General features: G+C 45.3%; 1 protein-coding gene across 3 annotated transcripts in view; it reads right to left on the bottom strand.

Annotated features, from left to right (window-relative positions):
• Nucleotides 1–2,080: 2,080 nt before the first annotated feature.
• ATG16L1 (autophagy related 16 like 1) overlaps nucleotides 2,081–24,154 on the bottom strand; it is a 47,028-nt gene continuing 24,954 nt past the window's right edge. For all 3 annotated transcript variants that reach the window (XM_079924082.1, XM_079924083.1, XM_079924084.1), the window contains 8 exons: nucleotides 23,058–23,128; nucleotides 22,330–22,401; nucleotides 8,145–8,265; nucleotides 7,773–7,878; nucleotides 5,692–5,841; nucleotides 5,501–5,548; nucleotides 4,550–4,651; nucleotides 2,081–3,735 (listed from right to left, as the gene is read on the bottom strand). In XM_079924082.1, coding sequence (XP_079780208.1) covers nucleotides 3,642–3,735; nucleotides 4,550–4,651; nucleotides 5,501–5,548; nucleotides 5,692–5,841; nucleotides 7,773–7,878; nucleotides 8,145–8,265; nucleotides 22,330–22,401; nucleotides 23,058–23,128 — 764 coding nt within the window. In that variant the 3' untranslated portion in view covers nucleotides 2,081–3,641. The remainder of the gene's footprint in view (nucleotides 3,736–4,549; nucleotides 4,652–5,500; nucleotides 5,549–5,691; nucleotides 5,842–7,772; nucleotides 7,879–8,144; nucleotides 8,266–22,329; nucleotides 22,402–23,057; nucleotides 23,129–24,154) is intronic.

The raw sequence follows: 24,154 nt of genomic DNA, 5'->3' as shown, positions 1-24,154 counted from the left end.
AGACGTGGATGTTCCCATCATGCCTGCCACTCAGGGTTGGAAGAGGGCAGCTTGGCCCCCAGCAAGATGAGTAAGAGCTGGAGTGTCTGAAGAGTCCACCATGGCCAGAGCACAGACAGGATGCGAGAAGCGTCTGGAGTGAACACAGGGGAGAGTTCAGCAGCACAGATGGAAACCAGGGCTCCCTGAGGTGAGAGAATCCGATTCTGCCGAGGTGAGGGAGGCAAGAATCACTTTCTGGATCAGAGTCCAATCTTTCACTGGCACGTACCACACATCCTACGTGTTTCTACACAATCTATGCAAATACAGATATATTTCACTTTATTCAAGATTCCCAAAGTTTATTGGCTTGAAAATTTGGGATTTCTAGTGAGAATGAGCCTTACAGTAAGACACAAGAGAAAAGACGGAGTGGAATAAAAACAAACACGGGCAGCTCGTCCTTGCCCCCGAAGAGGCACTTCCCGCTGGCTCACGTGGAGGGCTGGATGGGGCACCAATGCCCACCTGGGGGCCAGGACTCCGGAACAGCCTCTTGCTTCACTGGGAAACTTCCCCCCATTTGTGAAATGGGATACACTTCAGATCTGACAGAATTTGAGCGCCATAGCTTCCTTATTACTATCCAAGACATCTCATAAAAACAAACATTTGTGGCTTCTGCAGCCTGGCAAGCAGTCCTGCACGAGGTTTCATCACTGCCACCCTTCTCTCCCGGTGCTGCACCCAGGCGGCGAGCTTCAGGTCTACATTTCAAATGGTCAGATTCCCCAAGATCACGATTGATCACGGTTGTGCTATAGATGTGAAGACACACAGTAGCTCTGCACACCTTGGTACACTCCAAACCCTAGAATTTCCCAACAAACACGCCCCTGGGGCCTGGGCTGGCCCCTCCCAGCTGAGAGCAGCTTCATCCACTTGCCCCAGCGTCCCCACAAAATATCCTGTGCGCTGTGATATGAAAGGTGCATCGGGGCTTCACAAGATAAAGGTAAAAGTGAATGTGTGCACAGTATGTGCTCTAATAAGGCACAGAACTTGATATATCACACTATTTTGGGAAACAACCTAGGAAATATAAATTTTAAAAGTCTTTAATTCTCAGCCTGAGATATGCTAACGTCTGGATCAAAGCCCACAACACTTGCAGGGGAGCACGCTAGCTCTAACCAGTCGGGATTCATCTGGGAAATTAAAAACCCCCATGCCCACCTCCCACCCTGACCAATGAAACCAGCAGCACTGCAGGAGGGTCCCAGATGATCTGAGAAAAAGAGAATGAAGACCATGAGCTGGCTGGAAGCATGTTCCACATGTGGTTCCAATGGAAGCCATGTTCCACATGTGGTTCCAATGGAAGCCACACCTGTAACCCAGCCTTGGCAGTCAGGTGACCTGAAGAGAGCTTTACAGTATGGATGGATCTCAAACTGAAACATCTTTGTTAAGAGCAGAGAGCAGTCCTGCTTCCCTCCAAGGTCAAAAAAAAAAAAAAACCCCAGGATAATCAGAGGCTATGACAATGTTTACTTTCAGCCTTTTTGAAGAATGAGACTTACCTCCTTGAAGGTGACTGCAACAGGATCCCCACCTTCCGCTTTTTGGAGATTGCTGGCTGCCTCTGAGACTCCAGATCATGATGGAATCCTGACTCAAGTTGCTGGACTACCATCTGGTAATGGGCTGGACAGGGGTCCTTGGGGGTGGGGGTGGGATACATCAGGGAGACCCTAATTTGTTATGGCACACGGCCGCTTGCTAGATATCTGAGCTGCTACGAATAAATCACTCTTCAATGAGGAAATTCATGCCCCTTCAGCAAAGAAGAGGCCTGGCGGCTGGGAGACACATACAGTTCACTATCAATCCTGTGAACAAAGTCTGCAGCGCAGGGACAGGAAGCTCGTACTGCTGCAGCGTGGAGCAGACCGCACAGCTGCCGAAATTCCGAAGAGACCCTTTTCTGGTTCCAGTTAAGATTTGCAAATGACGTGAAACTGGAACGCTGATGTTTACAGACAGTAATACCTTGGGCTTAAATGATGAACAATAAGGAAAGGCACGGGGACAGTATTAACCATCATTTACAAATGAATGAATACCAGGAAAACAAATGAAAAAAAACCAGCTTTTCGCCCTTAAGGATAAAGAAGAATAAAATAACTACCAAGAGGCATGGAGTGTGAAAAGTACATAACAGATTTCTTTTTTATTTACAATCAAGTTCTGTTGGGCAACATAATTAAATAAATAAAAGACATGCCCTGGCCTGTGAATTTCAACTCCCCTCAGCACGAGTTCCCTGAACAGCAAACTGAAAAGGGGAGGCGAGGGCAGGGGAAAGGGGAGAACAGAGCCGCCAACACCATCAGAGGGAGCGCGCAGCCCGTCCTCACCCTGCTCTAGCCCTCGCTCCCACAGATGTCCAGAGAACAAGTCTGGAAGGAAGAAAATTAAAGTGCGAATGAGTAAGTGATAAAAATATTGGTGTTTCAGTCACTCAAGGAACTATAATTTTATAAACGAGTAAGATGGTAAAGATAAACGTTTAAAAAAAAAATGCATAGGCCAGTTTCTTCCCGGCCTTACTCGCGAGTCCGGAAATCGAAAGACGGCATTCCCATGCTTCCTGGAATGGGCTTCCTGCACTAAAGCACCGAGGGGGTATTGCACATAGGCTTGGCAAAGGGGCAGCGACCCGGAACTACTGGCTCCAGGGTAATACACTGGAGGCCTCCAATCCCACACCACCGGCAACTGTAACCCCAGCACAGCCGGGAAGAAGGGGGCGGCCCACCTTCTGAGAAGCTACAGATGATCCGGGAATACAGTCTTTATTCCTGCAGCTCACCCGCTTCTCTGGAAAAAGGGTTGTGCACTTCTTCTCCTACCCACTGCCAATTTTTTTTTTTTAACCAAATTGAGATTTCTTTCTTGACCAAGAGATAGATATGTAGAACTGGGGGGGGAGGGGAGGGAGGAAGAGTTTTGAAGAACAGTTGCTTTCTAAGAACAGTTTAGGAGACCTAAGGAAATTCCAACTGTGATCAGGTGAGGTCAGAGTAAGAGCCTCGTAGTAAAGACACAGACCAGCGGGGGGACCACAGTCCCACCGTCCCCGTGGGCTACCTGAGGGCAGGGGTAATCCCACCTGGGTTTCTGTTAATCCATGATTAAAGCAAGTTCCCTGGGAAAATGACCCCAAGGTGACAGGGCCTTCATCAGGCCAGAACCGACTTTGGAAGGACGGGAGAAAGCACAGGGGAGAAGCAACACCCGGTGCAGGGGGCGTCTGCGGCACCGCCGCCCAGGGAAGAAGCCAGCAGGTGCCTGCGCTCCCCCCGCTGAGGTATGCAAGATCAGAGCCAGTAGTGTTTCCCACTTGAATCAAGGCAAGAACCTGAACCTCTGCTGAGCGACCGCAGCATCAGGTTTTTCTCAGTGTTACTCTTTCAGGCCACGGGACCTCAGCCACGACCCTCGGGAGCCCTGCTCGAAGGCAGGCTACTGCGCCCCACGGCTCGAGCTCTTCTCTGGAGGTCAAAGCAACAGTCCAGGCGCCACCTGCCAGGACAGAGCCGTGGGGCCCGCGTGCCCCTCCAGCTTCTGATCCGCTCTCTCCTGACGAGGTGCCCTCAGTACTCTGACCACAGCACAGCTTTGCTTCCTTTGTCCACGCTGACGACATGGGAGCCGGCAGGCGACCAGGCCACGGCGTTGATCGCTGAGCTTCAAAGGGAGAGGTCGGAACATGGGTGAGACATTCGTGGGCCGAGCGCAGGGCTCCCTCGCCATCAGGGCGTCAGGCTTGTCCCAGCGCCCATTTTACTCGCCGGTGTGGCTCCCATGCACAGACAGGCACTTAGAGAGCGAAAGAACTTGGAGGAACCCTGCCTTGATTCTAGGAGGTAGTTTGGAATGAAAGGAATCAGGCCTTATCAAGTCTACCCTAAGGGAGTAGCTCTGAGTTAAGCAAAGAGCCTCTGACGAGCACCTCAGGGCAACTGGCTGAGGAGCGGGGAGGCACCACCACAGCGAGGACGGTGAGGGGTGGTCCCGGGGGGCCCTGGGCCTGGGTTCTAAGAGCAGCTGGGCTTGGGGGACACAACAAAGCCGAGAGGAAAAGGGGCCTGGATGAAAGTAAAAAGCACGTGAAAATCGGCGTTTACAAGCAGTCGATTTCCTGAGGAAAGGGGCTTAGAAGGGGGAGAAGGGGAGCCAGAGAGGAAGAAGAGCGGTGAGGGGCAAGATCAAGACAGGAGACGCCACAAGACGAGAGACAGAACGCGGGGCTCTAACCTTCTCCAGTGGCCATACCCTAACTGCTCTAGCTGGAACGGTCTGAAATGTAAATAAGCAGGACGCTGCTGTCTGCTGTCCGGGGAGAAGGGCCCCAGCTTCCCTCCACTAACCTGGCTCACAGTAGAGTGCGTGAGTGGACACTGCCCTCGTGGGGTCGACTCGGGTCCACGCCCGAAGAGGATGTGACCCCTGGGATGGAGTCACAGGCCTGCTCACCACCTCAGAGGGGCTGACATCTTACCTGTGATGCTTTGAAAGGACCTTCTCCACTTTCCCGGAGAGCACGCTCCAGATGTAGAGGGAGCCCTCGGCCGAGCCTGCTGCCACGTAACTGCCGTCAGGGCTGCAGGACACATGAGACAAGAAACGGCGTCTACCACCCACCCCCAACTCAGCGTCTTCCCGGACCCCTCCCCAGGAAGTCATGTTTACTCTTCACTTACGAGTCAAACACGTGACCATTCCCGTGTACCCAGAAACCAGAAGATGCTCTTCACAACCGCTTTGGCCAAAGCCACTTCACCCTATCATCTGGCCTCACCAGCTAATGAAAAATGGTGCCGCTGCATTACTTCTTGGGGCCACAAGTCCCTAAGCATCTCTCAGACTCAAACATAGCACATAGGGAGGTCAAAGTCAACCCCCAAATGGTGAAGGGTTTCTTTCAGTTGATGGACTGCCTCATTATATGGTGCAGTGAAAGCAGAAAAGGAAGGAAGCATCGACTGTAGAGAAGCTTCTCCACGATATTGGCACTGACCATGGCAATGTATTTGGGAGAACAGCCATGCGTGGAAGGGAGAACAGGAAAGGGAAACCACCGCCTCTCCAGAGAGCCTATTCTGCTTTGTTCCAGGGGACACCACCCTTCCCAAAAAGCTCTCGAAGAGTTCTCATGTAAATGAGTAAAGAGAGGGGAACCTGATATACCCAGAACAAACCAACTAGCCATTATTAGTTTTTGAATTGGGACACAGTTTCACGCAATCACAGAAGGGACACTTTAGAAAGGAAGGAAACAGTGACAGTGACCTCTAGGACTGAACGTGCAGCTTCGTTCCTGGACACCTGCGCACGTGGAGGCACCGTACAGATGTAGCTCGTTTCCCCAGTGGGAAGAGGCCTCTGCTCTAACCTCTGCGGTGAACCACGCTGGGGGTGCGGGCGCGACGGGAGGAGCACCACCACTAACCTGAACACAACTCTCGTCCAGTCGGAGCCGCACTTGAAGCCCGGCGCGCTGCAACAGACGACAGGGCACCGTTACCCCCAGAGTCCATGCAAACTTGGGATGTGTGGGCAAGTCAGGCTTCTGGCCTTCTCACAACCCTCTGAAAAATCAGCAAGACTCAAATGAAACCCAACCAGAGTGTCTTCAGTTACCTGAATGTCTGTCTGACGGCATTTATTCGTAGGTCAATAATTTTTAGCAGGTCATCTCGGGAGCAGCTGAGGAGTTCAGTTCTTTCTGGGTTTAAGTCCAGGGCAGTAATCTTTCCCAAGAGCTCCATCTCTCGGACAATACTCTCTGATCTAGGAAAAAGATGGAAAGTCTGAGAAAACCTAACACAGAAAGGTCAGAACTTCCCCATTTCAACCGGGATGGCATGCCACGGAGAAAAGGAGGAAGGAGAAAAGGCAACTGAACTAGAACACAATACTCCTCAAGGACGGTGAAAATGCTCCCACGCCCACACAAATAATCTCAGCCCTGGCTTTTATTATTTTCCCATCAACAGATTCTATCAGGAGCTGTGAGTACTAGAACTCTAAAACTGGTAAGGATTAATTTCCTTGCCTGTTTCTGAAATGATACAGTAATTGCCAATCAGAGCTTCTGATCAGCATGAACTAAGCAGGGCTACTATTTAATTAGTATTACTTCAATTTTATCATTTCAACTTATCCAAAGGGATGTAAACCGCTTTAGCAGGTCTGGGCTGCCTTATATGGACAAATGTGTGGGCTCTCCAGGCTTCCTGTCATACAAAGTAAAGCTCGGGGACCCTCCAACTCATCCCGGTGACTCCAGATGTGGAACCGGGGCACCCTGGCAACCCCTTCTCCTTCCTTTTCTTCTCCCAGCTCTCCTCTGGGCCGCGGTCCACACCCAGGTCTGTGCTCAGCAGTCCTGGGCTGGGCCCTGTTGGTGATACAGCCAAAGGAGGTGCAGACCCTTCTGGACTCATTCATTCTGTTGTAAACTTTCGATGAAATGATTTCCCACCTCAAACCATAACCAAGTAAGACAGTTTATCTTACTGTTGCCGCTCCACCTCCCTGGGACTTGGGGTCTTCATCTGTCAAATTAGAGGGGAGACCAGGAGGAGCCTTCTAACATCCAGCTTAGCTCTAAAATTCCTTACTCCCAGTTCAAATTTCTGCCAACCAGTACACCTGAAACTAATCACCAATTACCTACCTCCTAACCAACTGTCCTCATCCTAACAGGACTCCTGTCCCTTCTACTGCCCCCACCTTGGCCCATCAACAGGACTCCAGCTTTCTTTCCCTTTCTGCCACTCCTCCCTCCTTGGGCAGCTCCCTGTACTGCCCTCCTGTTGCTTCACAGGTGGGCTCTGACTAATCCACTCTCATGTCTTCAAAGTCCTCCTGTGAGGACGTCTCGTTTTTTCTCCCAGCCAACCTCTCAAAACTTTTGTTTTTCCAAATGTCCATTAGAAACCTCAAATTTATGTCCTTTTCTGAACATGTTCACTGCATCCTCTTCCTAAATCTGTCATTTATTCTGCATCTTACTTTACTTCTCTCCTTCCTCACCCTCCACATCCAACTTGTAACAAACCCCATCCAAATCCCCCCTCCACTGCCTTGAGTTCAGATCCTCAATGCTTTACTGATTTCCCGCTCCCCAGTACACCCTTTAAAACTGCCACCAATGTAATCTACCACACTCTCATGAAGCAATCCTTTCCTAAACACCCAACTTATGAGATCAAGTCACCTACCAATGGCGTCCAAAGCCCGCAGCAATCTGATCCCACCCCACCCTATCGGTCTCATCTGCCCTCGCCTGACCTGCCAGACTGCCCTGTTCTGGCCTGGAATGTCCCTCAGTGGCTCTTCTGCAACGTGAAGCCTACTCACTTCTCAAGACTCATCTTGACAGACGGTCTCTAACATCCTTGGACAAGGGCTCCTGGCCCTACTGCAACACACCCTGCAGCCTTGTGTATCTGTCTTCTCGATTACACTTGAAACCACCTAACAACCTCGTTGTTCATCTGTTTGTAAGTACATAGGGCATGCTCAGAGGTGACTGTTGAATGTGACCGTCTACTTCAGGGTAAAGAATATCAAACTGGGAAGATAATGTGGACTGGAGCTCATTTCTGCCATTTCCAGGGACTTTAAAAACACAACCCACACACAAGACACCATCACAGTTCTGCCACATACAGACCCTCCCATCTGCCTCCCCACCAAGCTCCTGGGTGTTTTACCGGATGTCCCAGAAACGAATTTTCTTGTCAAAATGTCCACTCATCACACACTGCTCTGTGCAGACAATATCATTGCAGCTGGATCCGGCAAATACCGTCTTTATGCCTGAAAGACAACCGAACACGAATAATCAAGCAGAAGCCCCTCTGCGGCTGTGCACGCAACACTGCTGCACTCTCACCCTAAGTAATCAGAACTACTTATTTAAATGAAGCTTCAAACTTGAAAAATAGTCACTACGTCAGCACCACTCAAAGTGAGACTGGAATTTCAAAGTTTATCACACTAAATGCAGGCTTTAACGTGGAAACAAACACCTCTGAGGTTAATATCTAATCGTTCATAGACACAGAGAGACTGAATTTCCTCACAGACTTTGCTGCGTAGATCCCAGAGTTTGAGGGTCCGGTCGTGACTTCCAGAAACAATACGCGCATTGTCCAGCAGGAACTTGGCAGACAGCACTTTGCCGCTGTGTCCCGTGAGTGTATGCTAAGGGAGAGAACACAACCAGGGTAAACCTCCAGGGCGCCACACCGGGAGAGTCAGCGGCAAACTGCCAGGGAGCCAGCTTCTCCAAACACCCTGAGATCTGGTCAGGAACACGCAGAGAGAAAAGGAGGAGCAGCTCAGGGAAAACACCCAGAAAGCCTGTCTTTGGGCATTGCCCGGGGTGAGGTCTCAAGAGGAAGAGGATAAACCTCCCACCGCCAATAAAACTAAAAAAAAAAAGGTAATGAAAAAATAAATGAAAGATCCAACACCACAGCACAAACTTCACATGACCACGCCCTCAAAGTAAGGGAGGAGCAGGCAGAGGACCTGAACAGACATTTTTCCAGAGAAGATATACAGATGGCCAATGGACACATGAAAAGATGCTCAGTATCACTGGTCATCAGGGAAATGCCAATCAAAACCACAACAAGATTATCACTGCACACCTGTCAGAACTGCTATTATCAAAAAGACAACAAGTAACAAGTGTTGGTGACGACGTGGAGAAAAGGGAATCCTCGTACATTGCTGGTGGAAAAGTAAGTTGGTTGAAGCCACTATAGAAAACAACATGAAGGGTCCTCAAAAAATTAAAAATAGAAACCCCATACGATCCAGCAATTCTACTTCTGGGTATTTTTCCAAAAAAACCCCAAAACCACTAATTTGAAAAGATATATGCCCCCCTATTTTCATTGTACCATTAATCACAACAGTCAAGATATGGAAGCAACCTAAGCGTCCAATGATAGACGAATGGATAAAGACACGGTACATATATACAGTGGAATATAAGTCATAAAAAAAGAATGAAATCTTGCCCTCTGTGACAGCATGGATGAATGTAGAGGGTATTATGCTAAGTGAAATGAGTCAGACAGAGAAACACAAATACCATATGATTTTACTTATACGTGGAATCTAAAAAACAAATCAACACCTTACAGAACAGAAAGAGAATCACAGAGAACAAGGTGGTGGTTGTGTGGGGTGGGAGTGGGGGTCTGAGTGAAAAAGGTGAGAGATGAAGAGGTACAAGCTACCAGATACAAAACAGTCACGGGGATAAAGGTACATACAGCATGGGGAGTACAGTTAATACTGTAGTAACTTTGGTGACAGGTATAACTAGACTTACCATGGTGATCATTTGGTAATGTACAGAAATAACAAATCACTATGTCGCGCACCTGGAACTAACATAGTGTTGTAGGTCAATTCTACTTCAATTTAAAAAAAAGGATATACAAAAACTGTATAATAAAGTACTCAGTAAAGGCTCTACTACAGAAAGTATACAGAACACAAATAGGATATCTGTATTTAGTCTTATTAGCCAATGAAATGGAAAAGAACAATGTATATACTAACGGTATCTATTTAATATTATTAGATTTGTGCTGCCACGTTAATCTTACATGTTATAGAAAAATAACATGTTTGTCTTCTCCCAAGTGTTTAAAAAATACATGTAGACATTTCCTGAATTTGTATTCTTTATTGAGGCTTGTCACATTTTAAGCTGTTAATTACACAACTTAAAAGGGGCGGGGGGCGGGCTTCCCTGGTGGCGCAGTGGTTGAGAGTCCACCTGCCGATGCAGGGGACACGGGTTCGTGCCCTGGTCCAGGAAGATCCCACATGCCGCAGAGCGGCTAGGCCCATAAGCCATGGCCGCTGAGCCAGCATGTCCGGAGCCTGTGCTCCGCAACGAGAGAGGCCACGACAGTGAGAGGCCCACATAACGCAAAAAAAAAAAAAAAAAAAAAAAAAAAAAAAAAAAAGGGGCGGGGGGCAACCAGAGGACCTTCTTGAAATAAGCTCTATTACAGATACCGGTCTGTATGGCTCTTGCAATTTTCTGTAAGTCTGAATTATATCAAATTACAAAATTTTTAAATCTTGGATTTTACTAATGTCTCAGAAAGTCAATCTCCTATTTAAAGTCAGAATGGACAGGTTCACCAGAGGCATAATTTATCAATATAAAAGGAAACATCAGGGGCTTCCCTGGTGGCACAGTGGTTAAGAATCTGCCTGCCAACGCAAGGGACACGGGTTCGAGCCCTGGCCCGGGAAGATCCCACATGCCGCGGAGCAACTAAGCCTGTGCGCCACAACCACTAAGCCTGCGCTCTAGAGCCCACGAGCCACAACTACTGAGCCCATGTGCCACAACTACTGAAGCCCACGTGCCTAGAGCCCGTGCTCCACAACAAGAGAAGCCATGACAATGAGAAGCCCGCGCACCGCAACGAAGAGTAGCCCCTGCTCACTGCAACTAGAGAAAGCCCGCGCACAGCAATGAGGACCCAACACAGCTTAAAAAAAAAAAAAAAAAAGATTCTTAAAAAACTAAAAGGAACCATCAGGACTCTTTCAATAAACAATTAAAACTCCTAGGGGTTTTTCAATCAGAGGTCTCCGCTTGAAATGTCAGATCATAACCACAGACACCAGCATTCCCAACAATCAAATCTTTTCGTGACTAGCTGTGAGATGCCAACCATGGCGTCTTTCCTGGGCTGCCAAGCAACACAGAACTGGGTCATAACCGAACGTCAGTGCCCTTTGCCCGCCACAGCACTACTGGAGCCCAATGGGAGAGAGGCGGCTGGGGATGGTGAGGATGCCGCACTTTCCCTACTTTTCAATATGGATCAACATATTCATGTGTGGAAACTTCAAAGGCTCAGAAGATATACAGGTATTCACTAATGATTTCTGTGTAATTTTTAAATAAATAAATGTATTTATTTATTTATGGCTGTGCTGGGTCTTCGTTTCTGTGCGAGGGCTTTGTCTAGTTGCGGCGAGCGGGAGCCACTCTTCATCGCAGTGCGCGGGCCTCTCACTATCGCGGCCTCTCTTGGTGCGGAGCACAGGCTCCAGACGCGCAGGCTCAGTAGTTGTGGCTCACGGGCCTTGTTGCTCCGCGGCATGTGGGATCTTCCCAGACCAGGGCTCGAACCCGTGTCCCCTGCATTGGCAGGCGGATTCTTAACCACTGCGCCACTAGGGAAGCCCCTATAATTTTTTTTTAAAAAAAGAAAAGGCTTTTTTTTGGGGGTGGGGGCTGCGCTGCATGGCTTGTGGGATCTTAGTTCCCTGACCAGGAACTGAACCCGGGCCCTCGGCAGCCAAAGTGCGGGGTCCTAACCACTGGAACGCCAGGGAATCCTCCCCCCAACCCCCCCCCCCCAAATGAGCAGCTTTTAAAAGACCCTAATATACTTACTATAACTGTCAACTTACTGGGTTTCAACCCTGACCCCCAAAGCCAGACCTCGCAGTTTAGAGTTAACACTTTAGAAACCAATCTTTCCTCTCTGCTCAGGAGAACAATTCCACTTTAGCACAGGAAGAGAAAACTCAGGGCCACATGTACTTCCCCTTTAAGAAGAAGTTTGCACGAATTCCGAGACTCCTTCTCACATTTAAAACGCTCTGAAACTGGAACAGCATCTTACAATCGCTGCCAGCCAGGTGGCAGCTGTGCTGTGGCTGTGTGACAACCTCCCACTGATCCTTCTGGAAAGATCAAAAAAGTTCCAGCAACAAAGTTTATGCTAAATACAGTATAGGAATAATGCTCAGTATAAATCATTCAATCTGCACAAACCATGGGGAGAGACCAAAAACTTGTGTAGGTACTTCTACTTCACCAAAAAATTCAGTTTTGTGTACATGCACCGTTTTCTTTCTTACTATTAATGTAAAAGTAAAATCATGTTTCACAAACATAGGGAGGAAAAGACACTGCCCACAAATGGGCGATGCAAATGTGCTCGTTTTGCTTACTCTAAATGCACGTTAATATTCTCATATAGTTCACATGAAAACACCCCTACAAATTTAAATTTATCCACCGCACTTTTAACTTCATAGCACAAGCAGTTTTTCACGTGACGGGAAAATACACGGGCTTTGGGGTCACGCTGTTTGGCGCCTGAACACCCTGGCTCTCTAACGTCTGTAAAAGACTAACATCTTCCTCACTCTGTTTAGGAGGGTGACCCACGCACCAGGCCCATGGCTGACTGCATTCTTTCTCTTCCTTTCTGCACCACCTTCCTTAAGAGTTTCTGTAATTACTCTATAATAGCTAAACAGTCTCCAAGCAATGAGATTACAACCTAATAGAAATTTCCTTGGCTAGCAGACACCTACATCCCTTTGAAAGTTTCACGATCACAAATGATGCTGCAGTGAACATGTATGAGTACATGGCTTTCCCCTGACTTACTTCCTGGAATGAAACTGCTGGATTAATGGGATAAAGGAATGTTTTTATTTCCTGGCTTTTCACATGTGTTACCTTGCTTTTAAAAAAGTCTGGATTTCTGCTTATTTTGTTCTTGGTGGAAACCCAGCCTGACCGGCCCTGCCTGGGGCTGAGTAGTTTCATCTCCATGCTCTCAGTGGTATGGAATTCAGCCTCCTGCAAGCATTCACTTTTATCACGTAAAAACTGATTATTAAGTCATTTTAAGTGGATCAGATTTATTTTAAATTCTTTTACCCATTCGGTGTTTTTGAATTTATTCTTAATAGTTAATATTTAACTTCTAACACTACTTTAAGGCTTTTATCTTCCTCTTTAAGAGACGGGGCATGGGTTTTGATGTCACAGCAGCCCCGAGTCCCCGAATGGGAAGGCTTAGAGCTCTCTTCCCTCAGGCTCTGCACAGGCTCCCTGGTGCTGCAGGGCAGACCCTAAGGGCCACCCACCATGTAGCAGCTACCATTAACACCAACCAAAGACAAGTGACCTCAGAAAAATGCAGAACTTGATAAGGAGGTTTCTGAAATAAAAACCATCATCTGAAAGCAAGTCCTCACTGAGGCCACTTCTCCACACCAGCACTACAGACATGAGCAGGATGGGTTCTTCAGCCCAGTTCCTCAGTTTTGCAGTAATCTTTTAGATTTTTTTTTTAAATTTTTAAAAAAATTTATTTTATTTATTTTTGGCTGTGCTGGGTCTTCGTTGCTGTACGCGGGCTTTCTCTAACTGCGGAGAGCGGGGGCTACTCTTTGTTGCAGTGTGAGGGCTTCTCACTGCGGTGGATTCTCTTGTTGCAGAGCACGGGGTCTAGGCACGTGGGCTTCAGTAGTTGTGGCACATGGGCTTCAGTAGTTGTGGCTCGAAGGCTCTAGAGCACAGGCTCAGTATTTGTGGCACACAGGCTTAGTTGCTCTGCGGCACGCGGGGTCTTCCCGGACCAGGGCTCAAACGCGTGTCCCCTGCATTGGCAGGCGGATTCTTAACCACTGCACCACCAGGGAAGCCCCTACATTTTTAAAAGAATCGAAAACATCCTGTAAAGAAAGAAGTCCTCTGGAATGGGCCCCTTTCAACACGAGACTATTTCTAGGACCCTTTACTAAACGGATTTAAAGCAAGCACTTGACCAGCCACTCCTGCATTCTGGTCTCACCCAACACCACCCACCTCAAGTTGAGGAGACAATGACCAGGGCTTGGATCTTGAGTTTCAGAACATGGAGATGCCCATCTATGTCCTCCAACATCCTCTGTAAACGAGGGTCTCGGTAGAAGCCAGAGCCTCCTAGACAGGGAGCCTACTTACATCCTGGGCCCTGGTAAGGGTTCATGCGGTTTCTGTGGGAATGGAGAACCTGTTAAAAGGGCCTCCTGATCTCCTTCACACATTTACCAAGTGATAGCACACAGCTGTGAGCAGACCAGAGGCCCTCTGAGCCAGCTGGTTCAGCAAAGGAGGCTACAGCCCTGGCACCAGCCCCTGGCTCGTCAGCACCCACAGCTTGGTGCTCCAGCACCCTCTCCAGTGAGACTCAGCCCACCTTTGCAAACCAGCTCACTTGAAAACAGTTACCAACATTATGACCTCTATCATCCAGGTCTATCTCCGCCTCCAGGGCCTTCTTACTTCAGGCCTAAAAGCTGACGCTTACCTGTTGAGAACTCTTCTACCAATTAAAAATATCATCCTGTTAGGAACCAACATGGTGGAGTAGAAGGACGTGCTCTCACTCCCTCTTGCGAGAACACCAGAATCACAACTAGCTGCTGGACAATCATTGACAGAAAGACACTGGAACTCACCAAAAAAGGTACCCCACATCCAAATACAAAGGAGAAGCCACAATGAGACGGTAGGAGGGGAACAATCACAGTAAAATCAAATCCCATAACTGCTGGGGGGTGGCTCACAGACTGGAGAACACATACCACAGAAGTCCACCCACTGGAGTGAAGGTTCTGAGGCCCACGTCAGGTTCCCAACTGGGGGTCTGGCAACAGGAGGAGGAATTCCTAGAGAATCAGACTTTGAAGGCTAGCAGGATTTGACTGCAGGACTTTGACAGCACTGGGGAAAACAGAGACTCCACTCCTGGACGGCACACACAAAGTAGTGAGTGCATCAGGACCCAGGGGAAGGAGCAGAGACCCCAGGGGAGACTGAACCAGACCCACCTGCTAGTGTTGGAGGGTCTCCTGCAGAGGCGGAGGTGGCTGTGGCTCACCGTGCGGACAAGGACACTGGCAGCAGAAGTTCTGGGAAGTACTCCTTGGCGTGAGCCCTCCCAGAGTCTGCCATTAGCCCCACCAAAGAGCCCAGGTAGGCTCCAGAGCTGGGTCACCTTAGGCCAAACAACCAACAGGGAACCCAGCCCCACCCATCAGCATTCAAGCGGATTAAAGTTCTACTGAGCTCTGCCCACCAGGGCAACAGTCAGCTCTACCCACCACCAGTCCCTCCCATCAGGAAACTTGCACAAGCCTCTTAGACAGCCTCATCCACCAGAGGGCAGACAGCAGAAGCAAGAAGAACTACAATCCTGCAGCCTGTGGAACAAAAACCACATTCACAGAAAGATAGACAAGGTGAAAAGGCAGAGGGCTATGTACCAGATGAAGGAACAACATAAAACCTCAGAAAAACAATTAAATGAAGTGGAGATAGGCAACCTTCCAGAAAAAGAATTCAGAATAATGACAGTGAAGATGATCCAGGACCTCGAAAAAGAATGGAGGCAAAGATCAAGAAGATGCAAGAGGGGGCTTCCCTGGAGGTGCAGTGGTTGAGAGTCCGCCTGCCGATGTAGGGGACGCGGGTTCATGCCCTGATCCGGGAAGATCCCACATGCCGCGGGGCAGCTGGGCCCATGAGCCATGGCCACTGAGTCTGTGCGTACGGAGCCTGTGCTCCACAATGAGAGAGGCCACAGCAGTGAGAGGCCCGCGTACCGCAAAAAAAAAAAAAAAGATGCAAGAAATGTTTAACAAAGACCTAGAAGAATTAAAGAACAAACAGAGATGAACAATACAATAACTGAAATGAAAACTACACTAAAAGGAATCAATAGCAGAAGAACTGAGGCAGAAGAACTGAGGCAGAAGAATGGATATGTGACCTGGAAGACAGAATGGTAGAATTCACTGCTGCAGAACAGAATAAAGAAAAAAGAATGAAAAGAAATGAAGACAGCCTAAGAGACCTCTGGGACAACATTAAATGCAAAACATTAGCATTACAGGGGTCCCAGAAGGAGAAGAGAGAGAGAAAGGATCCGAGAAAATATTTGAAGAGACTATAGTTGAAAACTTCCCTAACATGGGAAAGGAAATAGCCACCCAAGTCCAGGAAGCACAGAGTGCCAGGCAGGATAAACCCAAGGAGAAACACGCTGAGACACATAGTAATCAAACTGACAAAAATTAAAGAAAAAGAAAAGTTATTGAAAGCAGCAAGGGAAAAATGACAAATAACATACAAGCGAATTCCCATAAGGTTAACAGCTGATTTCTCAGCAGAAACTCTACAAGTGAGAAGGGAGTAGCATGATATACTCAAAGTGATGAAAGGGAAGAACCTACAACCAAGATTACTCTACCCAGCAAGGATCTCATTCAGATTCAATTGAGAAATCAAAAGCTTTACAGACAAGCAAAAGCTAAGAGAATTCAGCACCACCAAACCAGCTCTACAACAAATGTTAAAGGAACTTAACTCTAAGTGGGAAACACAAGAGAAGAAAAGGACCTACAAAAACAAACCCAAAACAATTAAGAAAATGGTCACAGGAACATACATATCAATAATTACCTTAAACGTAAATTGATTAAATGCTCCAACCAAAAGACACAGGCTTGCTGAATGGATACAAAAACAAGACCCATCTATATGCTGTCTACAAGAGACCCACTTCAGACCCAGGGACACATACAGCCTGAAAGTGACAGGATGGAAAAGGATATTCCATGCAAGTGGAAATCAAAAGAAAGCTGGAGTAGCAATACTCATATCAGATAAAATAGACTTTAAAATAAAGGATGTTACAAGAGACAAGGAAGGACACTACATATTGATCAAGGGATCAATCCAAGAAGAAGATATAACAACTATAAATATATATGCACCCAACACAGGAGCACCTCAATACATAAAGCAACTGCCAACAGCTATAAAAGAGGAAATCGACAGTAACAAAATAATAGTGGGGGACTTCAACACCTCACTTACACCAATGGACAGATCATCCAAAATGAAAATAAGTAAAGAAACAGAAGCTTTAAATGACACAATAGACCAGACAGATTTAATTTTTATTCATAGGATATTCCATCCAAAAACAGCAGATTACACTTTCTTCTCAAGTGCGCACGGAACATTCTCCAGGATAGATCACATCTTGGGTCACAAATCAAGCCTCAGTAAATTTAAGAAGATTGAAATCATATCAAGCACCTTTTCTGACCACAACGCTATGAGGTTAGAAATCAATTACAGGGAAAAAAATGTAAAAAACACAAACACATGGAGGCTAAACAATACATTACTAAATAACCAAGAGATCACTGAAGAAGTCAAAGAGGAAATCAAAATACACCTAGAGACAAATGACAACGAAAACACGACAATCCAAAACCTACGGGATGCAGCAAAAACAGTTCTAAGAGGGAAGTTTATAGCTATACAAGCCTACATCAAGAAATAAGAAAAATCTCAAAGAAACACTCTAACGTTACACCTAAAGGAACTAGAGAAAGAAGAACAAACAAAACCCGAAGTTAGCAGAAGGAAAGAAATCATAAAGATCAGAGCAGAAATAAATGAAACAGAAACAAAGAAAACAATAGCAAAGATCAATAAAACTAAAAGCTGGTTCTTTGAGAAGATAAACAAAATTGATAAACCATTAGCCAGACTCATCAAGAAAAGAGGGAGAGAACTCAAATCAATAAAATTAGAAATGAAAAAGGAGAAGTTACAGCAGACACACCAGAAATACAAAGTAGCCTAAGAGACTACTACAAGCAACTCTATGCCAATAAAATGGACAACATGGAAGAAATGGACAAATTCTTAGAAAGGTATAACCTGCCAAGACTGAAACAGGAAGCAATAGAAAATATGAACAGGCCAATCACAAGTAATGAAATTGAAACTGTGATTAACAATCTTCCAACAAACAAAAGTCCAGGACCAGATGGCTTCACAGGTGAATTCTATCAAACATTCAGAGAAGAGCTAACACCCATCCTTCTCAAACTCTTCCAAAAAATTGCAGAGGAAGGAACACTCCCAAACTCATTCTATGAGACCACCATCACCCTGATACCAAAAACCAGACAAAGATATTACTAAAGAAGAAAATTACAGACCATTATCACTGATGAATAGAGATGCAAAAATTCTCAACAAAATACTAGCAAACAGAATCCAACAACACATTAAAAGGATCATACACCATGATCAAGTGGGATTTATCCCAGGGATGCAAGGATTCTTCAATATACATAAATCATTCAATGTGATAACCCCTATTAACAAACTGAAGAATAAAAACCATATGATCATCTCAATAGATGCAGAAAAAGCTTTTGACAAAATTCAACACGTATTTATGATAAAAACTCTCCAGAAAGTAGGCATAGAGGGAACCTACCTTAACAGAATAAAGGCCGTATACGACAAACCCACAGCAAACATCATTCTCAATGGTGAAAAACTGAAAGCATTTCCTCTAAGATCAGGAACAAGAAAAGGACGTCCACTCTCACCACTATTATTCAATATAGTTTTGGAAGTCCTAGCCACAGCAATCAGAGAAGAAAAAGAAATAAAAGGAATACATATTGGAAAAGAAAAAGTAAAACTGTCACTGTTTGCAGATTACATGATACTATACATAGAGAATCGCAAAGATGCCACCAGAAAACTACTAGAGCTAATCAATGAATTTGGTAAAGTTGCGGGATACAAAATTAATGTGCAGAAATCTCTTGCATTCCTATACACTAATGATGAAAAATCTGAAAGAGAAATTAAGGAAACACTCCCATTTACCATTGTAACAAAAAGAATAAAATACCTAGGAATAAACCTACCTAGGGAGACAAAAGACCTGTATGCAGAAAACTATAAGACACTGATGATAGAAATTAAAGATGATGCCAACAGATAGAGAGATATACCATGTTCTTGGATTGGAAGAATCAATACTGTGAAAATGACTATACTACCCAAAGCAATCTACAGATTCAATGCAATCCCTATCAAATTACCAATGGCATTTTTTACGGAACTAGAACAAAAAATCTTAAAATTTGTATGGAGACACAAAAGACCCCGAATAGCCAAAGCAGTCTTGAGGGAAAAAAATGGAGCTGGAGGAATCAGACTCCCTGACTTCTGACTATACTACAAAGCTACAGTAATCAAGACAATATGGTACTTGCACAAAAACAGAAACATAGATCAATGGAACAGGATAGAAAGCCCAGAGATAAACCCACGCACCTATGGTCAACTAATCTATGACAAAGGAGGCAAAGATATGCAATGGAAAAAGGACAGTCTCTTCAATAAATAGTGCTGGGAAAACTGGACAGCTACATGTAAAAGAATGAAATTAGAACACTCCCTAACACCATACACAAAAATAAACTCAAAATGGATTAGAGATCTAAATGTAAGACCTGTCACTATAAAACTCTTAGAGGAAAACATAGGAAGAACACTCTTTGACATAAATCACAGCAAGATCTGTTTTGATCCACCTCCTAATGGAAATAAAAACAAAAATAAACAAATGGGACCTAATGAAACTTCAAAGCTTTTGCATAGCAAAGGAAACCATAAACAAGATGAAAAGACAACCCTCAGAATGAGAAAATACTTGCAAATGAATCAACGGACAAAGGATTAATCTCCAAAATATATAAACAGCTCATGGAGCTCAATATTAAAAAAACCCAATCCAAAAATGGACAGAAGACGACCTAAACAGACATTTCTCCAAAGAAGACATACAGATGGCCAAGAAGCAAATGAAAGGCTGCTCAACATCGCTAATCATTAGAGAAATGCACATCAGTACTACAATGAGGTATCACCTCACACCAGTTAGAATGGGCATCATCAGAAAATCTACAAACAACGAATGCTGGAGAGGGTGTGGAGAAAAGGGAACCCTCCTGTAGTGTTTGTGGGAATGTAAATTGATACAGCCACTATGGAGAACAGTATGGAGGTTCCTTAAAAAACTAAAAATAGAATTACCATATGATCCAGCAATCCCACTACTGTGCATATACCCAGAGAAAACCATAATTCAAAAAGACACATGGGGCTTCCCTGGTGGCGCAGTGGTTGAGAGTCCACTTGCCGATACAGGGGACACGGGTTCATGCCCCAGTCTGGGAAGATCCCACATGCCGTGGAGTGGCTGGGTCCATGAGCCATGGCCGTTGAGCCTGCGCGTCCGGAGCCTGCGCTCCGCAACGGGAGAGGCCACAACAGTGAGAGGCCCGTGTACCGCAAAAAGAAAAAAAAAAAAAAAAGACACACGATGCACCCTAATGTTCACTGCAGCACTATTTACAATAGCCAGGTCATGGAAGCAACCTAAATGCCCATCAACAGACGAATGGATAAAAATGTGGTACATATATATAATGGAATATTACTCAGCCATAAATGGGAACGAAATTGGGTCATTTGTAGAGACATGGATGGATCTAGAGACTGTCATACAGAGTGAAGTAGTCAGAAAGAGAAAAACAAATATCGTACATTAACGCATATATATGGAAACTAAAAAAATGGTACAGATGAACTGGCTTGCAGGGCAGAAATTGAGACACAGATATAGAGAACAAATGTATGGACACCAAGGGGGGAAAGCGGTGGTGGGAGAGGTGGTGTGATGAATTGGGCAATTGGGATTGACATGTATACACTGATGTGTATAAAACTGATGACTAATAAGGACGTGCTGTATAAAAAATAAAATTCAAAAATTAAAATAAAGAAATAAAATAAAATAGAAAAAAAAATATCATCCCGCACTCAACTCCTTGCTTTACTCCTCAAAGGGCCTAAAATGTAAGGAATCCTATATGTCACTCTTCACTAATTACACAGTTTTACTGTATCTCAGTCTAGAATAATCCAGGCCAACTGAACACAGGAAAGAGCACAGGACTCAATCCAAAGTCTCATCTTTCTATTTGTTAACTGTGTGACCTCGGGCAATTCTGTGGGCTTAGCTGAGCCTCAGTTTCCCCATCTACCTACCTCACCTGCTTCCCCCTGAGGATTAAAAGCAGTAACATATGTAATATACCTGACTACTGGGTCAAACACAGAAACCACTCAGGTAAAAGCCCCTTTGCTTTAGGAAAAATAATGACTGCAGAAGTATTCAACCCTGTCTTAAATTTCTGCTAAGCAACTGATGGGTACATAGAGAAGGCATGCCACAGGATGGACTGTAACACTGCCAGGAGAATAGTCTAGGCTGTTACATGGAACTTTTTCCATGCTTACGGTGCAGGACTATAGGGCTTCAACTGAGAACTCGTTCAAGCATTTGAACAGATGTGTACCACTGCTTAAGAGGAGTCCAGCCCTGCCCGCAGGCATCCACCTCCCTGTTCCTTCCTTGCAACAAGAACACCAGGGAGACCCTTCCGCTTTCAGAAGAGAACGTAATCTTTTGTCATCCTCACATTTCATGCTTTGCACATGGATCCTCTTTCAACTAAGAATCAAGAATTACCACCCTTTAGGTATTAGCTAGCATCTAACACTGGCCATTTTCCACACAGCTCCTTCAAGAAAATGGAAAGCCCAAGTGATAAGTGAACCGTGTGTTTCTAACTATTCTTCTAGCTGCATCCCTGCACCATCGAATCAGACCATCAGAAACTACCTAATGGACCACTTCTATTGCAGCTCCCCACCTCCCTGTAGATTTCTCTTTATGAAGTTCACCTTAACATCATGCTCTCTGCTTTTCATGTGGGTTGACACACAAGTTTGCGTCAAGCTTTTTTTTGCGGGTAAAATACCTACCAATGTCAAGTAAATCCGCCATCTTATCTTTCAGTAGCCTTTATTTAATGAGCTCATGTGAAGGTTGCTTCAAGCTTAAGGAGAAAAACACGTCTCTAAATTAAGCTATGTCTTCTATTAGAACAAAAGTGATATAACCATCTAATTTTTGTCTTTGTCTTGGAATCCAAGCGTCTTCTTGGTAGGTTTGGGTCCAGATGCAGATTTCATCAACATCTGATCCCACTGTTCTTGCTTTCCCATACACCTGTTTCCTGGCTTTGAGTTGTTTTCTCTCTCTCATAAGTGTACCCACATATACTTCTATAGCCTACTTTCCAGTTCTACTTTGTGAGGTGATTTAGTCTTGGGGTGCTTAAGAAACACAGATTACACTCTGGTGCTAAATTAGCTGAAGATAAGCTAAAACTGACACCTACCAAAAATATTTACTTTTTATGAACAGGAGTGTCCCAAGTCTTTCATGGAAACGTAATGGTTTCCTATTGCAAATATTCTGCAACTGAATATTGGACAAAGTAAGAATGTAAAGTGGAAACATCAATTTTCCTAAGGAGGAAAGGAAAGGGCAGGGGCAATCAAGTATTGAGTTTCACGACAACATACAATTCTTCTAATCAATCAACCTGCCATTTCCTACATCATGTGACCGGTAAGCAACCACGTGAAGTTTGGAGATTACATTAACTTTCCTCACTGGGTCTTACCCGTAACCGATAGTCATCCACAGTCCAGATGCGGCTTGCAAAATCATTTGACGCTGCTAAGAGGTAAGATCCCTACAGGAATAAAGGGGAGGAGAAGAAATGTTAGCCAAAATAGAACTCAGTTCACATGATACAAATTCCCCGATGCCTGTAACTATACACCTGAGCTGAATACCGCTATAACCAGCATTCTGTGAATTTATCACTCCCCCTTAAGTTCAGACCTTCCTCCGAGCCTGCTCGACCTCACCTGTAAGCTGTAGATACCTCCAGCTCAAAATGGAATTCCTCCTCCTGTGTTCACTCCTCACCACCTCCCACCTTCAGTAACAGCAAGTACTAATTCTCTGCACCTGTCCAAGTCCAAGAGCTCAGAACCACCGACTCTCCCCAGCCACACCTCCCAACTGCCCCCGTTGGAGACCTGCTTGTCTCTGGTGCTTCTCGCTAGATCCTCTCCTCTCCACCTGCACTGCCTTGGCCCAAACCGGGGCCTTTATCAAGTCTGGCGACTGCCTTGCTGGGGTATCCCAGACCTGTCCCCCTACCCAGTCTTCAACACGGTTGTGATCAGCACAGAATTTATAATCTACCTACATCCTTCTCTAACATTAAGACAGAAAATAGCAGAGAAACCAGGTAAGTTTTTAAATTTCAAGAACCAGATGTTTAAAACTGTTTCTAAAACCCTCTAAACTCACCCATTTCCGTGGATATTAGGTACTTACAGCACTATCGAATTCAATGCTTGTAATTCCTGCATTACTGCCAGACAGGGAGCCCTTGAACTCACATTTGTCTGCATACAAACAAAGGTTAAGAAAGGAAGGTTTAAAAACAAATGATGGCAAATCCAACATATCAATTAAAATGAGGCACTTGAAACACAATGGAAGCCAACTACATGGTCAAAAACAGCTTTCCTGCATCTTTACAGAATCAAGTAGCAGGACAAATGGAATAATGAGACCAAAATATCCGGCTGGTCAGTTCCAAGAGCAATGAATGTACAAGCGGGTGCAGAGCCCAGCATTTTCCTGTGGGTTCTTACGCTGTTCTTTTCAAGAAATTCAGTGTCATCAATTTCCTTTACAAAAGATAAGTGCAGGAATTTAAAAACATGTCAATTGACCCTAGAGACCGAGTTTGTTATTTCTCAGTAAAATTTTCTACTTTCCATAAATACATCTTTGGGTTTGATCAATATTTGCCAACTTAACTATCACTTTCGTAGAACCTGACCATTAGAATTTCAGAACCCAAGTAGGAAAAGAAATTTCTACTTACATAAACTGGCTGGTCCCTAGAATTCTAGTAAAGCTCGTTTGGAGTTTCGGTCACCTCTCTGTTCACTCTATATACGTGAGCCTAAGGTTCTGGCAATCCAATCGCCCGCCAGTGCTCCCCCCTCCCGCTGCCAAGTCTCCTCCACCAAGAGGCCTGTGCATATACCCCCGGGCTGTTTTCAAACAGCTTTGGCCACCCGCAATGAAACTTTAAAGATGAGCGTATGAGTCTCAATGATGATGTGATTCAGTTTCCTCTTTAAAGGGTATCTTTTTTTTTTCCTCTAAGAGTTTTATTTATTTATTTACAACTTTATTGGAGTCTAACTGCTTTACAATGGTGTGTTAGTTTCTGCTTTATAACAAAGTGAATCAGTTATACATATGTTCCCATATCTCTTCCCTCTTGTGTCTCCCTCCCTCCCACCCTCCCTATCCCACCCTTCTAGGTGGTTACAAAGCACCGAGCTGATCTCCCTGTGCTATGTGGCTGCTTCCCACTAGCTATCTATTTTACGTTTGGTAGTGTATATATGTCC

This window comes from Stenella coeruleoalba (genome assembly GCF_951394435.1).
Source record: "Stenella coeruleoalba genome assembly, chromosome: 6".
Classification (NCBI taxonomy): Eukaryota; Metazoa; Chordata; class Mammalia; order Artiodactyla; family Delphinidae; genus Stenella; species Stenella coeruleoalba.
Note: the sequence above shows the minus strand (reverse complement) of the source record. Positions and strands in the feature narration are given on the sequence as shown.